Source organism: Trametes versicolor (genome assembly GCF_000271585.1).
Source record: "Trametes versicolor FP-101664 SS1 unplaced genomic scaffold TRAVEscaffold_14, whole genome shotgun sequence".
NCBI lineage: Eukaryota > Fungi > Basidiomycota > Agaricomycetes > Polyporales > Polyporaceae > Trametes > Trametes versicolor.
In genome coordinates this window covers 864,227-880,618 of record NW_007360334.1, presented here as the reverse complement: position 1 = coordinate 880,618, position 16,392 = coordinate 864,227, and the positions used below count along the sequence as shown (strand labels likewise).

General features: G+C 57.1%; 9 protein-coding genes across 9 annotated transcripts; 5 read left to right on the top strand and 4 right to left on the bottom strand.

The window, feature by feature from the left end:
- Nucleotides 1–397: 397 nt before the first annotated feature.
- On the top strand, nt 398–1,781 carry TRAVEDRAFT_24612 (NAD-P-binding protein; the record flags this gene model as incomplete). Its single annotated transcript, XM_008046463.1, has 6 exons — nt 398–440; nt 497–696; nt 759–854; nt 907–1,249; nt 1,312–1,562; nt 1,620–1,781. The coding sequence occupies 6 exons, from the start codon at nt 398–400 to the stop codon at nt 1,779–1,781; spliced, it is 1,095 nt and encodes a 364-aa protein (XP_008044654.1).
- Nucleotides 1,782–2,042: 261 nt separating this feature from the next.
- On the top strand, nt 2,043–3,616 carry TRAVEDRAFT_53828 (uncharacterized protein; the record flags this gene model as incomplete). The annotated part of the gene is made up of 2 exons (XM_008046734.1): nt 2,043–2,315; nt 2,366–3,616. 2 exons carry the CDS (start codon nt 2,043–2,045, stop codon nt 3,614–3,616), a joined length of 1,524 nt encoding a protein of 507 aa, XP_008044925.1.
- Nucleotides 3,617–3,790: 174 nt separating this feature from the next.
- Nucleotides 3,791–4,728, bottom strand: TRAVEDRAFT_32123 (uncharacterized protein). The gene is made up of 3 exons (XM_008046488.1): nt 4,678–4,728; nt 4,341–4,640; nt 3,791–4,287 (listed from the first exon to the last, which is right to left on the bottom strand). Exons 2-3 carry the CDS (start codon nt 4,422–4,424, stop codon nt 3,856–3,858), a joined length of 516 nt encoding a protein of 171 aa, XP_008044679.1. The 5' UTR covers nt 4,425–4,640; nt 4,678–4,728; the 3' UTR covers nt 3,791–3,855.
- Nucleotides 4,729–5,487: 759 nt separating this feature from the next.
- Nucleotides 5,488–6,200, top strand: TRAVEDRAFT_53826 (uncharacterized protein; the record flags this gene model as incomplete). Its single annotated transcript, XM_008046733.1, has 2 exons — nt 5,488–5,715; nt 5,769–6,200. The coding sequence occupies 2 exons, from the start codon at nt 5,488–5,490 to the stop codon at nt 6,198–6,200; spliced, it is 660 nt and encodes a 219-aa protein (XP_008044924.1).
- A 188-nt stretch (nt 6,201–6,388) lies between these two features.
- Nucleotides 6,389–8,724, bottom strand: TRAVEDRAFT_135781 (uncharacterized protein; the record flags this gene model as incomplete). The annotated part of the gene is made up of 9 exons (XM_008046732.1): nt 6,389–6,836; nt 6,901–6,939; nt 6,992–7,519; nt 7,575–7,616; nt 7,672–7,710; nt 7,812–7,937; nt 7,996–8,027; nt 8,084–8,214; nt 8,271–8,724. The coding sequence occupies 9 exons, from the start codon at nt 8,722–8,724 to the stop codon at nt 6,389–6,391; spliced, it is 1,839 nt and encodes a 612-aa protein (XP_008044923.1).
- Nucleotides 8,725–9,319: 595 nt separating this feature from the next.
- TRAVEDRAFT_32121 (mitochondrial 50S ribosomal protein L5) lies at nt 9,320–10,344 on the bottom strand (the record flags this gene model as incomplete). Its single annotated transcript, XM_008046487.1, has 2 exons — nt 9,320–9,386; nt 9,442–10,344. The coding sequence occupies one exon, from the start codon at nt 10,342–10,344 to the stop codon at nt 9,442–9,444; it is 903 nt and encodes a 300-aa protein (XP_008044678.1). The 3' UTR covers nt 9,320–9,386.
- Nucleotides 10,345–10,589: 245 nt separating this feature from the next.
- Nucleotides 10,590–12,284, top strand: TRAVEDRAFT_61340 (uncharacterized protein). Its single transcript, XM_008046731.1, has 4 exons — nt 10,590–11,356; nt 11,413–11,515; nt 11,574–11,965; nt 12,023–12,284. The coding sequence occupies exons 1-4, from the start codon at nt 10,706–10,708 to the stop codon at nt 12,089–12,091; spliced, it is 1,215 nt and encodes a 404-aa protein (XP_008044922.1). The 5' UTR covers nt 10,590–10,705; the 3' UTR covers nt 12,092–12,284.
- Nucleotides 12,267–13,846, bottom strand: TRAVEDRAFT_53822 (uncharacterized protein; the record flags this gene model as incomplete). The annotated part of the gene is made up of 2 exons (XM_008046730.1): nt 12,267–13,544; nt 13,616–13,846. The coding sequence occupies 2 exons, from the start codon at nt 13,844–13,846 to the stop codon at nt 12,267–12,269; spliced, it is 1,509 nt and encodes a 502-aa protein (XP_008044921.1).
- A 331-nt stretch (nt 13,847–14,177) lies between these two features.
- Nucleotides 14,178–15,839, top strand: TRAVEDRAFT_53821 (uncharacterized protein; the record flags this gene model as incomplete). Its single annotated transcript, XM_008046729.1, has 1 exon — nt 14,178–15,839. The coding sequence occupies one exon, from the start codon at nt 14,178–14,180 to the stop codon at nt 15,837–15,839; it is 1,662 nt and encodes a 553-aa protein (XP_008044920.1).
- Between the last annotated feature and the right edge of the window lie 553 nt (nt 15,840–16,392).

The following is a 16,392-nucleotide window of genomic DNA, read 5'->3' as shown; positions in this document are numbered from 1 at the left end:
ACTATCTGATTTGATGTGCAGGATGTTTTGCCCGGATCAGGACAAATCATATGTTTTCACCACCGCCCGAGGCCGACTCTGCCAACAGCGTACGTTGATCTACCACCTCCTGCCATTATGATTGCCAAGCACCTCTACAGCAACTCCAGGCTGAAAGCCGGCATGATTCAGTTACATACCCGCCATCGTAGGGTATGTCCAGGTATTTCCCGATGTCCCCGATTGAACGGGATAGGTGAACCTGGCTCTGCCTGCTTTGTAACCGGCGACCGCCGGCAGAACTGGGAATACGCAGCATATAGAGCTATATAAGGGCGACAGGATATAGATGTATCTCAACACACAGCTCGAGTCTAAGGACTTGTGAAGAAGCAGGATCACATCCCTAACCTCCGCCATGTCCACCACCAAAGTAACCATCTTCCTCGCCGGCGCCACCGGTGAGCAAGTTATCACTTCACCTAGCGTCGCATCTCACTAACTCTTTCTATGCCAGGGTACATTGGAGGATCTATCCTGCAGCGGCTGCTCGCCCACCCCAACAAGCAGAACTTTGAGATCACCGCTCTGGTCCGCAGTGCAGACAAGGCGAAGCGTCTTGAAAGCGAATTTGGCGTGAAGACTGTCATAGGCTCGCTCCAGGACCTCGACAAGCTTGAAGCCCTCGCCGAGAATGCACATGTTGTCATCCAAGCGGTACGTACGCGCCGGTTAGTAGAACACAGGCACGAAGTGTACTAAACTCATGATTTTTATAGGCGGATTGCGACGATGTGAATGCCACCAACGCCATACTGCGCGGACTGAAGGCGCGGCACGAAAAGACCGGCGACGTGCCCATCATGATCCACAACGTATGTCTTTCATCGTTCTCCCCTGGTCTGCTTTCTGACGATCCTTCTACAGTCCGGTACAGGCGAGCTTATGGACGACGCGCAAGGAGCGTTCAAGTCAGACAGGGTCTATTCCGACCTTAACATCGCCGACATCGAGGCCCTGCCGCCCACCGCCATCCACCGCCCGGTCGACGTCCTCGTCGTCGCCGCAGATGCTGCCGGTTACGCACGCACGCACATCATCATGCCCTCGGTGATATACGGCGTCGCCACCGGCCCACTGTTCGACGCAGGCATCGCAAACGCGCACACGTTGGTCTTCCCGCTTTACGTACGCGCCGCGCTCCACCACAAGCACCTCGCTATGCTCAACGAGGGCGCGACGTGCTGGGCGAACGTGCATATCTCCGATAGTAAGCCTTGGCTCTCGTCGCGCGCTATGCACATATTGACGATTGCGCGATCTGTGTGGCAGTCACGGACTTGTTCATCCGGATGCTCGACACTATCCTGAGCAACCCGGAGAAGGTCTCTCACGGGCGCGAAGGGTACTTTTTCGGCGCAAACGAGGAATTCAGCGGGCGAGAGGGCGTGCAGGCGGTCTCAGACGCCCTGTTCGCCCTCGGACGCATCCCCTCCCCGGAAGTCGTCAAGTACTCGCTCGATGGCCTCGCAAAGTACTATGCCAGCATATTGCCGCCTTCGTTCGGCAGCCACGGCGGACAGGTGCGTTTGTTTGCTAGTGCCTCGAGAATCATATTGTTGACGAAGTCGTGTACGCAGTTTGTCGCGCGTGCGCTGTTTTCGAACACACGCTGCACGGGGGACCGTGCGCGTCGTGAGCTCGGATGGGCGCCGGCACATACGACGAAGGATATGTTCGAGGGCTTGAAGTCCGAGGTAGAGATTCTCGTCAAGAAGATTGAGGCGGAGAAGAGCGCTTGAACATTCAAAGGCTTCAAAGCTCTACTTTGGAGCCTGCAGGCTGTTGACGGTGTATTTTGTATAGGATGCTGAGAGAGTACTTATCTGGCCGTATGGATATATTTACATCTAGTAAAGCAGAGTGATAGCACGGATGCAGGGGGTACCCAAAGCGGATACAGCCGTCCGGGGACAGCCACTGTCTATCGATCCGCTGATTGGCTGGTGCGGCGTACGATCTAGTATCCTCCTTTCCTCCGTACCACCACCATCTGTTCCAGCATGTCCGTCCACCCCGCCCTGCTTATAGAAGACATTCTAGACGAAATATTCTACTATTGCGACTTCATTGGCCATCATGGCATGTTAGAGAATGCGACTTTGGCAAGCTTGGCACTGGTCTGCACGACGTTCCACGAGCCCGCCATTCGTGTCTTGTGGCGAGAGCTCCGTGCATTGACTCCCTTGTTCAGGCTGATTCCGTCCTGCCACCTCCAGGATCACGATAACCATGCAAATGATTCGCAGGGCGAGGTCGTATCGTACGATGAGAACGTAAGCCATTCGCATTCAACTTCAGCTCCCACTGATCCCGCTATCATCAGAACCTCTCGGATTTCTCATTGCACGAATGGAGCCGACTGCGAAAGTACACTGGCTACGTTCGGCTCCTCTACACTATGGACTACGAGGAAATGAAGTACCTCAAGCTCACCAACTGGCCGATGATACGGCGTCTGTCAGGAGGCGAACCTCTTCTCCCCAACGTTCGGGTGATATTCTGGCAGGTAGACGAGTCCATCGTAGACGGTCTGCTTGCCTTTCTGTCCCCTTCAATCGACCACCTGTACATCCGCTGCGTGCACGAGCAACCTTTGACAGCAAAGCACGAGTTGGAGTGGGCGGCTCGTATCAAGATATGGATCGACGCAATGACACGGATCACGCCTCGTCGAGAATTCACAGTGCTTTCATTCGACGTGGCTCAACTCCCCCCGTCTCTTTTCGCGATTCCGCTCTCTCTTGCCGCGCCAAATCTCCCCCGTGCTTTGCAACGGGTGAAGCTGGAAACCGATATGTTCCCGATTGACCTTCCCAGCTTGACTGCCTTGGCGAGCATATCCAATGTGCATTCTCTCCAGCTCTGCGAGCCCAACCTGAGTTGGAGTATTTGGTCGCGCCCCCCTCAGGCTCCCGGCGGGCTCCCCGGAAATGTAGACTTTCCCTACCTGCAGGACCTCCCTATACATAATCACCCCGTAGAAGGTCCTATAACCAGTGTGATATCCTCCGCCAGCCTGCGCTTCCTACACATAGAGACATGGGAATACCAAGACAACGCCACTCTCTGCCGGACTAGCAGGGCGCTCGCGAAGGCCTTCCCCTCGCTGGACTCGATTGGATTCGTCGATCCTCGGTGCCGCACCAATCCCCCTCCTGAGCCGCTCGCACTCCTCGACCTGCTCAGCCCATTCTTCGGCCATCGCGTGCAGGACGTATCCTTCGCCTCCGACACAGTCGCTTTCGCCGTCGGCGACGACGACCTCGTCGCCCTCTCCCGGGCGTGGCCGATGTTGACCCAGCTGGCGATCGAGATGGCGGGCCGGGCGGCGCCCTCGTCTGATTACACCGTCGGCCTGCGTGGACTTCTGTCCCTCGCGACCCATTGCGCCAGCCTGAAGAGCCTCCGGTTCGGGCGTATCGTAGTTCTGCCGGAGGACGTCGCGCAACTGCCGCCAGAGCCTCCGAACAGCGACCTGCGCTTCTTGTGGGTGAAGGAGAGGCTGTCGCCCGATGACCAGCGTCTCATATCCGACAGGATATTCCCCACATGTGTACATAAGGTACTGCCGTAATGATTCAGAGGCAGCGCCCTTGATTCCACAACAGACTGTGATAGTATAGCTCTCCGCGATGACAGACGATCTTAGCCACACCCGATACCGCCTTTGAGTGTTCAGGCCAGTACCTCAGGCCTCAACGTTCGACAAGATGTGGATAGATCAACACAGCGTTGTGTTATAAATTCCGGTACAGATATATACAGAGACGAGGATATCGATCGGACGAGAGCGACGAGAAAGCGATAGAAAAGTCAATCAATGTACTGAGGGAACTCAAGAATGTCGGCGTCGACGGGTGTCTTCTTGGCAGCGGGTTTGGGGCGGCGTCGGATGGGTACCGTAAACCGCACATCCCGGTGTCCAGGTCGACGCAATAGGCAGTGTTGGCCGTCGTGCAGGAGGAACTTCTCCTCTCCGGGCTTGATCTTGTGTTGCGGGATCCCGAATGAACATTCGAGAGGGGTCATGCGCATGATCGGCGCGGACCCCACTGGCGCGTCCGGGTCCGGAATGGTGAATAGGTCGAACTTGAATGGGGAGTTGACCGGTTCGCCGGTAGACGTAAGCACGAAGTCGAGGCAGTAGTCCTTGCTTTCGGCGTTTCCTGAGAACAGGCGGATGGAGTATTTGCTTCCGGGGAGGGGCTGGGCGAAGACCTCGGGATCCCCAGGGCTTGGTTTGAGCTACGATCACGGTCACCTCGAGTGTATCTGACGTGTATGCAGGGGAAACTCACGCCAGTCCAGTCACATAGCTCGTCCAAAATCTCCTTGGCGTCTTGCATCACCATCTCGTACGAGCCTGCGTCTTCTATCTCCATGGCCAGAAGCCTGTCCAACCGCTCGTAAAGCCCGGCCTCGGACCCGGAATATGGGGCGTTGCTGAGATATAACACTTCCCAGTCGTTTCGTGGTGTGAAATAGGGATAACTCTTGCGGACGTTTTTCTCCGCTAGCTCGCGCATGGAACGCCAGGGCTTTGTTGATCGTGCGGACTGCTGCGGTGGTGTTGATGACGTTGACGGGGCCTCAGCGGCAGAAAATGAGGTCGACAGGGTTGAAGGGGTTGGGTGCTTGGAGTTAGCCTTGGACCGTTTCGAGGAGTCGTACGGCTGATGTCGTTTGGCCCCCTGCAGCTCCTAACTGTTAGTTCTACATCGGATTATACACAGAAGTCGCATGCCTTTTTGGAAGCCACCTTCTTGGCGGAGACGGACGACATGTTATGCATGCAGCTTCGCGCAGTGGCTAAGGTGGTCGTGCAAGCTTGAGCGGCGCGACTACGTAGTACGACTTACCATATACGTCAGATTAGGCGCTCAAATACAGGCGCTCAAACGAGGTCCGAGACCAGCATGCGTTCGTGATCCGTCTCGCGTTTGAACAGGACGATAGTTGTAGCTTTCTGCGCGCGCAATATTGGGAATGATGTGCAACGGTGTGCGTGTCGGACGAGAAATCCGACAATTCTCAAGCGCCCACACAATTGACGAAGCGCCAATTGGGCGCCAATTGAATCCTCTCGCTCAAAACGTCCACCGCCATCTTAGCCACCTGACGTTGGTACGTCTTCCGTTCCCATCATGCCTGCTGCCTCTAGGAAGGTATGTGTATCATGTATACAATATGACATACAACTCAAGTACTGTTGTAGCCACAAACAATCAAGCGACGCAAGCCATATGACTCCTCGAATCGGTCTAAGGCTCATGCTCAGGCTGACTCGCTGAAATCCCACTCCGAGCTGCTCCTTGCACTCGGCTCACATCAGACGAGTCGAGCACCCCTTCTTCCTCATGTGCACCAGTCGATGAGACGCAGGCAACGGAGGCAACACTGCTGCCGCCCACGCGACCGACGATTCGGACGAAGCCCTTGCACACCATGCGCGAACTGGCGGAAAAGAAGATCCGCAAGAGCTACCCTTACTTCACTCCACGAAATGACTGGGAAGTGCTCTATCTTAGCAATGCCCCATATTCCGGCTCCGAGGCTGGGATTTACGAGGTGCTTGACGAGCTTCTGGCCATGGAGATAGAAGACACAGGTTCGTATGAGCAGGTAATAAATGACGCAAAGGAAGCTTTGGACGAGCTCTTGGACATGACTGGGGTGAGTTCTACATGCACGCTCGCCGGATGCGCTGGCGCTCACGATCACTGCAGTTCAAACCAAGTCCAGGGGACCCGCAGGTCTTTGCCCGGCCTCTCCCCGGAAGCAAATACTCCATCCGCCTGTTCTCAGGAAACGCCGAAAGCAAGGACTACTGCCTCGACTTCGTCCTTACGTCTACCGGCGAACCGGTCAACTCTCCATTCAAATTCGACCTCTTCACCATTCCTGACCCGGACGCGCCAGCGGGGTTCGCGCCGATCATGCGCATGACCCCTCTCGAATGTTCGTTCGGGATCCCGCAACACGAGATCGAGCCCGGAGAGGAGAAGTTCCTCCTGCACGACGGCCAACACTGCCTTCTACGTCGACCTGGGCATCGGGATGTGCGGTTTACGGTACCCATCCGACGCCGCCCCAAACCCACTGCCAAGAAGATACCCGTCGACGCCGACATTCTTGATTTCCCTCGGTACATTGATTAATTTGCCTATTGTGTTCTCATCGCACTCTGAACGTACGCGTATCAATTGCATACCTCGTTCGTTGGCTATGCCCCGCTTTGCTCCATAGTCTACTCGCTCCTGTCGGATATTCCCTAGATGTATACATCAGGTACTACTATAAGAATCAATACATCGTGTCGGCAGCGCATACATGGGACCAAAACAGACTAAGCCCCGCATCGGGTACCCACAAAGACCGCAGCGGTGGACGTCAGCAATCCGCGCGGGTCCACCCGCACCTCCTCCGTCGTGTACTGCACATGCACCGCATAGCTCCCCACCGCGTCGCCCTCGTCCACGAGCGTCGTCTTGTTCGTGAACGCCTCGACAACCGCGCCGTCCTTCGACCAGGTGATGGTGTAGCTCTCCGCGACGTCCACCGGGTGCTCCCGGAGGTGCGCGAGGGGGACGAGGCTGAGCTCGAGCGTGCGCTCTGAGGTCCCGGAGGCGTCGCGCGTGCAGCTGGGCTGGAGGTCGTCGATGGGGTCGACGCGGTGGAGGAGGGCGTGCCAGAGGCCTTCCGTGCAGGACTTGCAGAAGTTGGGCGTGGTCACGATGCGCATGAGACAGTCTTCGTTCGTTGGCCGGTACGACGTCTCGTTTTTGTCCGAGAACCTGCACGCGGGTCAGTAATGTAGCTTTTAAGCGTGCGGGGTAGAGAGGCCCAGAGCACACATACGTGGGGTAGAGGCTGTAATGCCCCGGCTTCGTAACGAACCTGACCGAGAAGTGAGCGGTAAGTCCAGACGTCGCCCATTTCGTCTGCTTACTCGTCCTCATCGCCAAACTCCAGAACCTCTACGCTGCATAACTGCGCCTCACCCTTCCGCTTCGCGTTACGCAGCGTGAACGACACATTGTGCTCGCCGCCTTCCAGGGTACGGTTCAGCTTGATGTCGTAGTGCCACCTGTCGACGCCGATATCCGCGCGCGGGACCCACCCGAGGTCGTGCCCGTCGAGCTCCACGCGCAGGTCATCTTTCTCCGGCAGCCCCGACAACGAGAAGCGCACGAGGTGCCAGGCGTACGTCCCTGAGGAGTTGAAGGTCGTCGCCCATGGCTCAGAGGTGTTCAGGAGCGTCCACGGGTACGCCTGCAGCGGCATTACTGATCGTTCGACGCGTGCCGTTAGGGTTTCTTTGGAGGCCGAGTGAGAGTGCGCGTGCGAGGAGTTGGTAAGCCAGTGCGCCCAGGGGATGTCGGTGACGGTGACGTTGTGCGCGGCGTTCGCGCCGAAGTAGGCGAAGCCGCCGTCGTACTCTTCGCCAACGTCGATGACGGAGTGACCCAGTTCATGTCTGTTGCATCACAATTAGCATGCCAGATGGCTGTTCCCGACAAGACAGTTCATACCTCAACACCAAAGCCCCATTTGCGAGGGAGGGTGTGATGACTCTGGCATACATGTCGTCAGCAAAGTCTGAGAGTGCGGCGATCAGTGTGTACCTACGTGAATTCGCCTCCCAGCCCTTGCGTAAAGGGTGAGTCGCTACTCCAAGCGTACGTATTCGATCACTTACCTCCATACAGAGGATCGTTTCCTGTATGCACTACATAAGCGACCGTCCTCTGAGTCCAGATTCGAAGCACGCACCCATCAGTATTGGATAGTCGCACTGTCCACCCAAGGAGAAGCAAGCTTCGCGAGCCACCTCCGGCTTGCTGTAATACACTCCGCGGAGCTCGGTCCCGTCGCGATACAGTCCAAATGGTGTGCTGGTAATTGGCCATCAGGGATCATCCCGACTCAGCGCAAATGTCAGTTCAAGCGTACTCTTTTGGTTTGCCTCCACTGCCAACGCCGCTCTATGCTCGATAGATCAGAAGGCGCATTATGCAGAACAGAGTACATAGGGAGCTACCTCCTTGCTCGGCGTGAACGCTCCCCAGAAGTTGAGTAGCGGCTTCACGGTGTAGAAGGTCTGGTTGCCCGAGATGTCCTCGGCAAGACGCATCGCGTCGTCAAAGAACTTGTCTCTCTCTTCGGACGTGTCTGCAATGTTTCAGTCCCATTGAGCAGTGTCCTGGAACGTTGTTTGGATTACTCACAACCATCTGCGAAGAACACGAGGTCGACGCGATTCCTGGAGTCTCCGGACGTTATGAGAGGCTCCACTTCGAGCGGCGGTACTTCGACTCTGTAGGCAGAGCTAGTAGATGACTGGAGAACGATTTGGCTAGCCTGCTCAGCAAGAGGCTCCTCTGGCACGATATAATGGAAGTTCCAGGAGTCTCTCTTCCCGCATAGACTCTCTGCATACGTCCACAAATAATTTTGATCATAGTGGACGAGTTGGATGCGTTCTTCCCCAGTATCAATAGTTTTGCGAGCGGCGTATCCATCGTCAAAGAGGCCTCTGAACTGCGCTAGCTCCCGTAAGGCAACATGTCTGCACTGTTGCGAGATGGGGTCTAGGATAGCGACGAGCTCATGTGGGTGACGAACACCCGTGGAAAGCACCGAAACAACCAGCAATGCAAGGATGGAGAGGAGCTGTCTCATGGTCGTTGGTGGTAGTGGTGCGAACGAGAGCCGCGTTCGAACTTCGAACGCTTCGACAGTGATGCTCCCCGCGGTACCGGCGGGCCGTTCAACGGGCCGTACGTCCGATACGACTTGGCCAACAAATCGGGCAGAATCCACATACTTTGCAGTTCTTACCAGAGACGTCACAGAGGCGAAAGGTATGGATACTGTCGTGTAGCGGATATGAAGGCCGTGGTAAACTTTCAACATGCATACACCTGCGTCTGGTTTCTCACAACAGGTCGCTGTGGACTTCCTCGTACATCCCGCACAAGCTTCTGACACAGGCGGCCTGAGGGAGGAAACGGTCGAGCGACTGGCTGCACATTGAGATGCATGCCGGAGGTGTCGCGACAAATTGATGGACATGTATGTCGTATTCCAGATTTGACTCACTGACTTGAGCGAATAGAGCTGACGCAGGATGAGGGAGATGTCCTTGACAGGGTGCCATAGAGATTGAATTGCCCTTTGTGTTGGTTGGTGAAGGCCGCGCGCGCCATGCCAAGGTTCGGTCGTTGCTATAGCTCTCGTCTTGGGGATTTGCTCGAAGATTTCCCGCAATAAGTCAGGCACCGTCTGCTATGCATGATGATATTCATGTGAATTAGTCGAGTGTAATGCTACATCTAACCGTCCTGTGATATAGTCAGCGTACGCCGCGCAAAAAGTAGCACACCACTCACCTAGAGCCTATGAGCGGGCGAAGGGGATCTGGAACCCCGACAACAGCGCTCGCGCGCGATTTTGGGCCCCCACACCCTTCGCATTCGTCATGCAGTGGATATGCATACCGAACGTTGCGGGATACGCGTCGAAGTTGACCTCGATCTGCGGGAACAGACCGAGCGCGGCTGGCGGCAGACCGAACGACACCACCCCGGACGCCGAGCTCATCTTGTCGAGGCGGTTCGAGGGGCCCTCCATGACGACGCCCTGGAACTCGCGCAGACGGGGGAGCACGAACTCGACGAGGACGCTCAGGAAGTCGTACATCTGCGGGCCCCGGAGGTCGACCTTCACGCCGACGGGGATGCCGGGACGCACCCAGCCCTGCAAGTTCTTCCTGCCCTTCACCAGCTCGATACCCTCTGCCGTATGCTGCCCTCCAGCTCCCTCGTTTGCGCCCGAGATTGCACGGAGAGCCATGATGGGCCCGAGCAAGTTGACACGGCTGGCCGTCGCGGTCTTGATCATCGCGTGAATTTGGATGCGCTCCAGCTGGATGATGTTGTCCGGCGCCGAGGGCGGTGGTGGCTGCTTCGGCCAGCGGTTGCCACCGAGGGGCGGGTTGAACCGATGCTTCGTGTACGGGTCCTTCGGGTTGTACGCGAGACGGGCGGGGCGGGGTGGCTGGCGCGCGGTGGGTTCGTGCACGTACGTCATGTACATCATGTCGTCCTGCAGCGTGTGGAAGTAGTGGTCTGCGAGACGACTCCGGTGGGTGTCGCGGACGATGACATTGACGTGGGGGATGGGGACGCCCTTCTCGTCGCGCGGAAGCGGCTTGAGGGTGGGTGCTGGCTTCGTTCGACGCACACTACGGCCCGCCGCCGTCGCTAAGCGCGGCGTTCGCGCTGCTGCCTGGGCACTCATCTATTTCAAGAGTCATGAGACGACGTGGTGCAGAAACAGAGGTATGTTGAGGAGAAATACCTAGCGGTCGGAATTGGCGGTGTTGGGCAAGAAATAATTGAGCGCCCAAATCGCTGGCTGCTCGCGCACGAGGTCCCCGGACACTCCACTTCCTTAACCGGACTGAGCAGATCAGTGCTGATCAGTACTTGTGGCACCGTGTATGGACCCCGGAATGTGCATCCTTAATTTCTTCCTCCTGCCTCCCGCCATCTATATTTCTACTCGTCTTGGTCCTCTATGTGATCGTCTGCTTTTGGTCTTGATATCACGCTCATATCATGCATAGTCCTTGGCTGCTCTTGCACCAGATCAAAGGAACATGGATAGCCTCGGGGATCCGTCTCAGTGTCCTGTTCTCCCGGTGGAGGTATTCGAGGAAATCATCGATGCGGTAGGAGGATTCTGGAGACCTCAGCACACCCTGAAGAACTGTGCTCTGACTTGCAGAGCGTGGCTTCCGAGGAGCCAGCTCAACCTCTTTCGCTGCATAATCGTGGCCCCCACCGGAGCGGAACAACTCTACCGATTAGCCCACGTCCTGGATGTCTCACCCCATCTGCGAGAGTTCGTCCACGAAATTAAAGTCTCTATGAGCAAGCGTCAGGCGGGAAAGCAGCTCACCGGCAGAGAAGCGTTCGAGGTCCTCCCGATATTGCTCTCAGGGAAAGTACCTGCCCTGCGCGCCCTCCGCGTCTCTGCTATCAACAAAAACGCCTCTGCTCTTATCCTCTATCCCTCGTTCTTTGCTACGCTTCCCCAGCTCAAATCTATCACCACTCTCGAGTTATACCACGTCACCTTCGCTCGCTTTGGAGAGCTCGCGCGAATGCTCTCAATCCTAGCCAACCTTCGCGATTTAAAATGCGGCTACGTTCGGTGGCAATCCGCAGGTGTCTATCGATTTCCGCCGGGTTACTATGGCAGTTGTAGCATCTCTCATTTTCGCTGGGAAGGTCCCAAACCCAGCTCAGTATGTGATTTACTCCTCTTTGGCTGTCTGTACTCAATACGGTTTCGGCATCACAGAACGGAGCATCGATCCTGGCTCCGGGAACGGATGCACTGTTGACTGCTGCCCGCCTATCTATCGTCGACCTTAGTGTCGACGCGCACGAGTTCGGCCCTCGATGTGTGTACCCTAACTGGCCAGACTTACTCTATTAGCTTATATGGACCATGCGATCTAGCAGGACACTCGTTGTCATCGTTCCCCGCTCTTCGCGTCCTCCGGCTCAACTGGAGGCTCGGCCTGGACGACTCGCCAGAAGAAAACGCCGAGATAGCCGCGGCGCTTGCCAACAGCGGGAGCGCAACGCTGCGGCACTTCACTCTCCGCATCTCCATCCCCAGGGATCCAATCGTCTCATCGTCCAAGACCCACGACCACATCCAGGCCATCGGCCACGGACTCGACAGCAGCCTCAGCAGCGCGTCATTTCCTGCTCTCCAGGCCATCGTTATTCATGGCGGTCACGACCCGTGGTTATTCGAGCCGCAGTGGTGGTGGTCCGAGCTGGCGGCCGCGTTCCCGCGGGCCTACAAAAAGCAGATGCTGCATCTCTGTGGGACCAGACAGGATGTGAGTATTCAAACATACCGCTCGATGGCACGGTGGATTTTAACGCATTAGCCTCAGCTCAATTATAGGCGTTTCGTGCCGCAGGAGGTGGAACTGACTGTGGACGGACGACAAGTGCCGCTATAACCTCCGATTGATACGTAATCATACATTGCTACAGGACCAGGACAGTGCGTATCCTAGCTTATCTGCGACACGGGTACACCGCGTCACTTCATCCAAGGATACCAATGAACGGCTACATGGGAGGCCAATAGCGTACGACTACAATGTCACACCCGACGCATCCTTCCGTGGGCCCTTACAGCGGTACCGTGTCTTCTTCAATGACGTCCCAGTACAACGTATGCTTACAGTTCGGGTATATCTTGTCGGTTATGAGTCGATAGGTGTCGGGCGTCACCCCCTCATTTACGCGCAGGGAGCGCAGACCATGGCTGGGAGGATCCAGCGGCAGCTGCGCGACGTCCTCCGGGCGGACCACGACCCGTTCGACACGGAGTCTCGTCAGGCTCGGGCATTGTGCCGCGAGAGACTGGAGCCCGCGCAGGCCGATGTTGCATTCCGGAAGCGCCACGCCTCTCGACGCCACGATATCCAGCCGGGCCAGCGTCGGCCACGCTCGAGAGAGGGCGATGATATCGTCGTCGTCCGTGGTGTAAGGTGTCCGCAGAGTGCCTACGCGCACATCCTCCATGCGGTGGCGGAAAAATGGGCCGAGAAGATCCAGGATCGTGGGCGGCGACTCCTGTGGGCCCGATCTCGGCAATGATATGCTGAGCCAGTTCAGTGACGGGAAGACAGCCGCGAGGGCAGCGCAGCTATGGCGGAGCGTTGCGCTGTCGCGGTACTCCACTTCGTCTATGCGTAGGTATCGAAGGCTGCCAGAAGTAATCACTCTGCTCAGGGAGTTTTCGATGCGGCATTCGTGAATGACGAGGGATTCCAGATGGGGAAAGTCGACGACCGCGGGGAGCCCATCGCGACTGGGAAGGTTAGCAGGCTCTCCCCAGGAGGCCTTATGAGCCTCGTCCAGCTCGAGGGTCCCCACATTCGGCATGCCCGCTAAGGCTTTCAAACTGGGGCAGTCGATCAGACTCATGTCTGTGCCCAGTACGATTTGCTTCAACGTTCGGGGGAGATTTGGCGCGACAAGAGAGAGGGGGATGGCCACCAATGAGGGGGGAATGTCGCAGACGGTAAACGAGAGTCGCACAAGATCGCAGCGACTCGGCGCGAGTTGGGTCACCGCGTGGATCCATAACTTGATGCGTGCCGCCCATTCCACCTCGTTCTCTGCCGTCAGGTCCTCATGTGCGCAGTGGATGTACAGCTGGACGATAGAGGGGGACAGAAAGGCGACCAGACCCTCCGCGGATATCAAGTTACATGTCTGCCAGAATATTCCACGAACAGCGGGGAGCACAGGTTCGCCGCCAGCCAGTCGCCGTATCATCGACCAATTGGTCAAGCTGATATATTGCCGCTCCTCGTAATAATCCAGGATAGAAAGGTGCCGAACGTAGCGAGCGTATTTGCGCAGCCGGCTCCATTCGCGCAACGAGGCATCCGAGAGTTCCTAGGGATAGCGTGATCAGCACATTATACGGAAGCAACTGAGGACCAATGCCTGGCATGTTCTTTATTCACCATGACCTCGTTCTGCGGTCCTACATCCGCCAAGGATTGGACATGGCAGGATGGGATTAGACTGATTATGGCAGACAATTTGGGCAGTAGTCGCCACAACGAGCGAATGGCGGGCTCGTGAAACACCGTGCAGACGCGTGCTAAACTCGCCAACGTCAAGCGGTCCGTGAAGTTGAGACTGAAGATCTCATCCAGGACGTCTTCAGTGAGCAGGGCGCGATGAACAGGCATGCCGGAGCATGCGCTAGTGGTGGTACGGGGTAAAGAAGGGTAAAGAGCGTACATGCACGATCATCAAAAAAGGAAATCGGTCTCTTCGTCCACCACCGCCACCAGTGGACTGCGGACTCGAACTACATCTTTTCCCAGCACTCTTTGATCACCCAGGTTACTGCTTGAAGTTGGTCTGCCACTACACTGTTCAGATGAACCGCAATGCTCTCAGCGATTTTTTCGGCAAGATCACGACCCGTCGACGCGGTCCAGACGTCTCGAAAATCACACCGAGGTATGTTATATACGTCCTTCACATCGGTTTGTTTTAATCGAAAGGGCCGCGCTCATGTTCCCCAGCGCAACGTCGAATGTGTGGAACGCGGGCGTCGAAGTGCCTGGCCAGATGCGTATGAACACCATCGCTCCGGTCAACCGTCTTCCTCCAGAAATACTCTCTGTCATCTTCGACATATCCTCCATTCAGCCACTCGTGCACGAGCTCCCGCGTAAGGAGGAATGGGCCACAGCGTATCATTCCGCGAGGGTCCTGCAAACTCAAATCATGGCAGTATGTCGACTATGGCGAGACACCGCGCTCTCTACCAGCAGTCTCTGGTCCGACATAGCTTCTCTAACCACGGAAGGGTGTCCCACATCTATCCAACTATCCCGTGCGCAAGGCACTACGCTCTGCCTCTACAGCGGTGCAGGACATCGAGCCAAGGAGATACTTCCTGTGCTCGCAAGTCATACGCACCGCATCCGGGTTCTCTGGATCTGCGACGCGTGTGGTTCGTGGATACCCACAGAGGACATCCGGGATGTATTTCTCTCCTTTCCCGAGCTGGCGCATTGCATCGAGGAGATTACGGTGCATGCGAATAGCCCACCTACCTGGCCACTGGCAAAGACGCCCTCACCACCTCCCCGTACCCTGTTTTCCGGCTTCGCTCCACAACTGCGCGTGCTCAGGCTGACGTTGTCTTGTCTGCCCTTTATACCCGAGGACACGCTCCCCAATCTCACGGAACTCTATCTCGACAACGACTGTTATGTCACCCACTCCTCCCTACTTTTGATCTTGGAACGTGCGCCGATGCTGGAACAAGTATATCTTGCCACACCCATCCCTTGGTCCTCCACCAGTCCACCCCTTACAGGTCGTATCGTCCCTATGCCTAAGCTGCGCAGAATCACACTCGACGTCCAAGCGGATCCATCTCCCCTGCTCCGTGCCCTCGCCCTCCCTCCCTCTTGTCTGGTCAAACTCACACTCAGCGGAGCGAGCGACGTGCCAGGCTGCCTCGCAGCCCTCGAAGGCCAGCTGGACTGCAGCCAGCTGACGAGGCTATCCCTCAACGTCGACTGGCACCCAGAGCGGGAGAGCGGCGACGTGGTCCTAATCACCACCGTCTGCAACGCTTCCGCCACCCAGGGCCTCGCGCTCAGTGTCCAGTGCGACGGCCGCGGCGGCTCGAGCTCCATCCCCGTTCTCCGAGAGACCCTGACCACCGCGTTCCGCACGTCTCCGATATACGCAGACGTCCGAGAACTGACCGTCTTCGTCAACCAACGCATCGTCGACGCGGCGTTCCTCGACAGCCTTCCCCGCCTCACCACGCTCAACCACATCTTCTGCCGCCCGCCGCCCACGTACTACGAGATGCTCGAGGGCAACTACATCTCCCGCCTGATGCAGGTATCCCCGGACGGCCGCGTGACGTGCCCGAGCCTGACCACGCTGTACTTCATCGACTGCCCCTTCGACGCGCTCGCCGACGCGCGCGCGATCCTCGAGTTCCGCAAGCAGCACGGACGCCCGCTCACCCGGCTGGGCATCGACTGCAGCGTCGCGCTCAAGCATGATGTACGCGCGCTGGGGAAGCGCGTGAAGGAGCTCGACGTCAATTTCTGCGACGTGCCCGGATACGAAGGGGGGCTGGACGTCGCGCCGGAGGGAGGCTGGCGCGGGCACTCCGCGCGAGCGCGTCGTCACTGGCCCCCCTAGTGACCTGATTATGCGTAGTATGATAATGTATACTCGGATATGTCAGGCGTAAGCCATGTTCGGATTCCGGGCCTGGTCATGCAGGCATGCCTCCGAGGAGCTCGAGCGCATGTATAGAATGAACGAACAAGGAGAAAGACTTCTTCAGTAGTAGAGGTAAGCGAACACGCGCGTCCATTCACGCACTCACGTAAGTACATAACGGGGCAATGCAAAGTACTGTGGGGGGTGAGAGAGGGGACCAGTGACGGGGGCAGCGCGACAGTAGCAGCAGTGGTGCGGTAATAAGGGGTGGTGATATGCTTAGGGTACCGTGGGTATGATAAAACGAGCGATGGGGGCTTCCAGGGTTCCGGAGGGACGACGATATGACGCAAACGATGACCAGCGAAGGCGAAGCGAATTGAGACACGAATAAGTGAGAAGAACGATGCGGGAATGCAATGCGGTCGTACATGTTGATTAGGCGGGGAAGAGGAAGGGGCTTCACGACGACTACGACGCGCCCCGGCGGGCTGCGGCGGCCTGTGCGGCGAGCGGTCCGCGCGGGGGC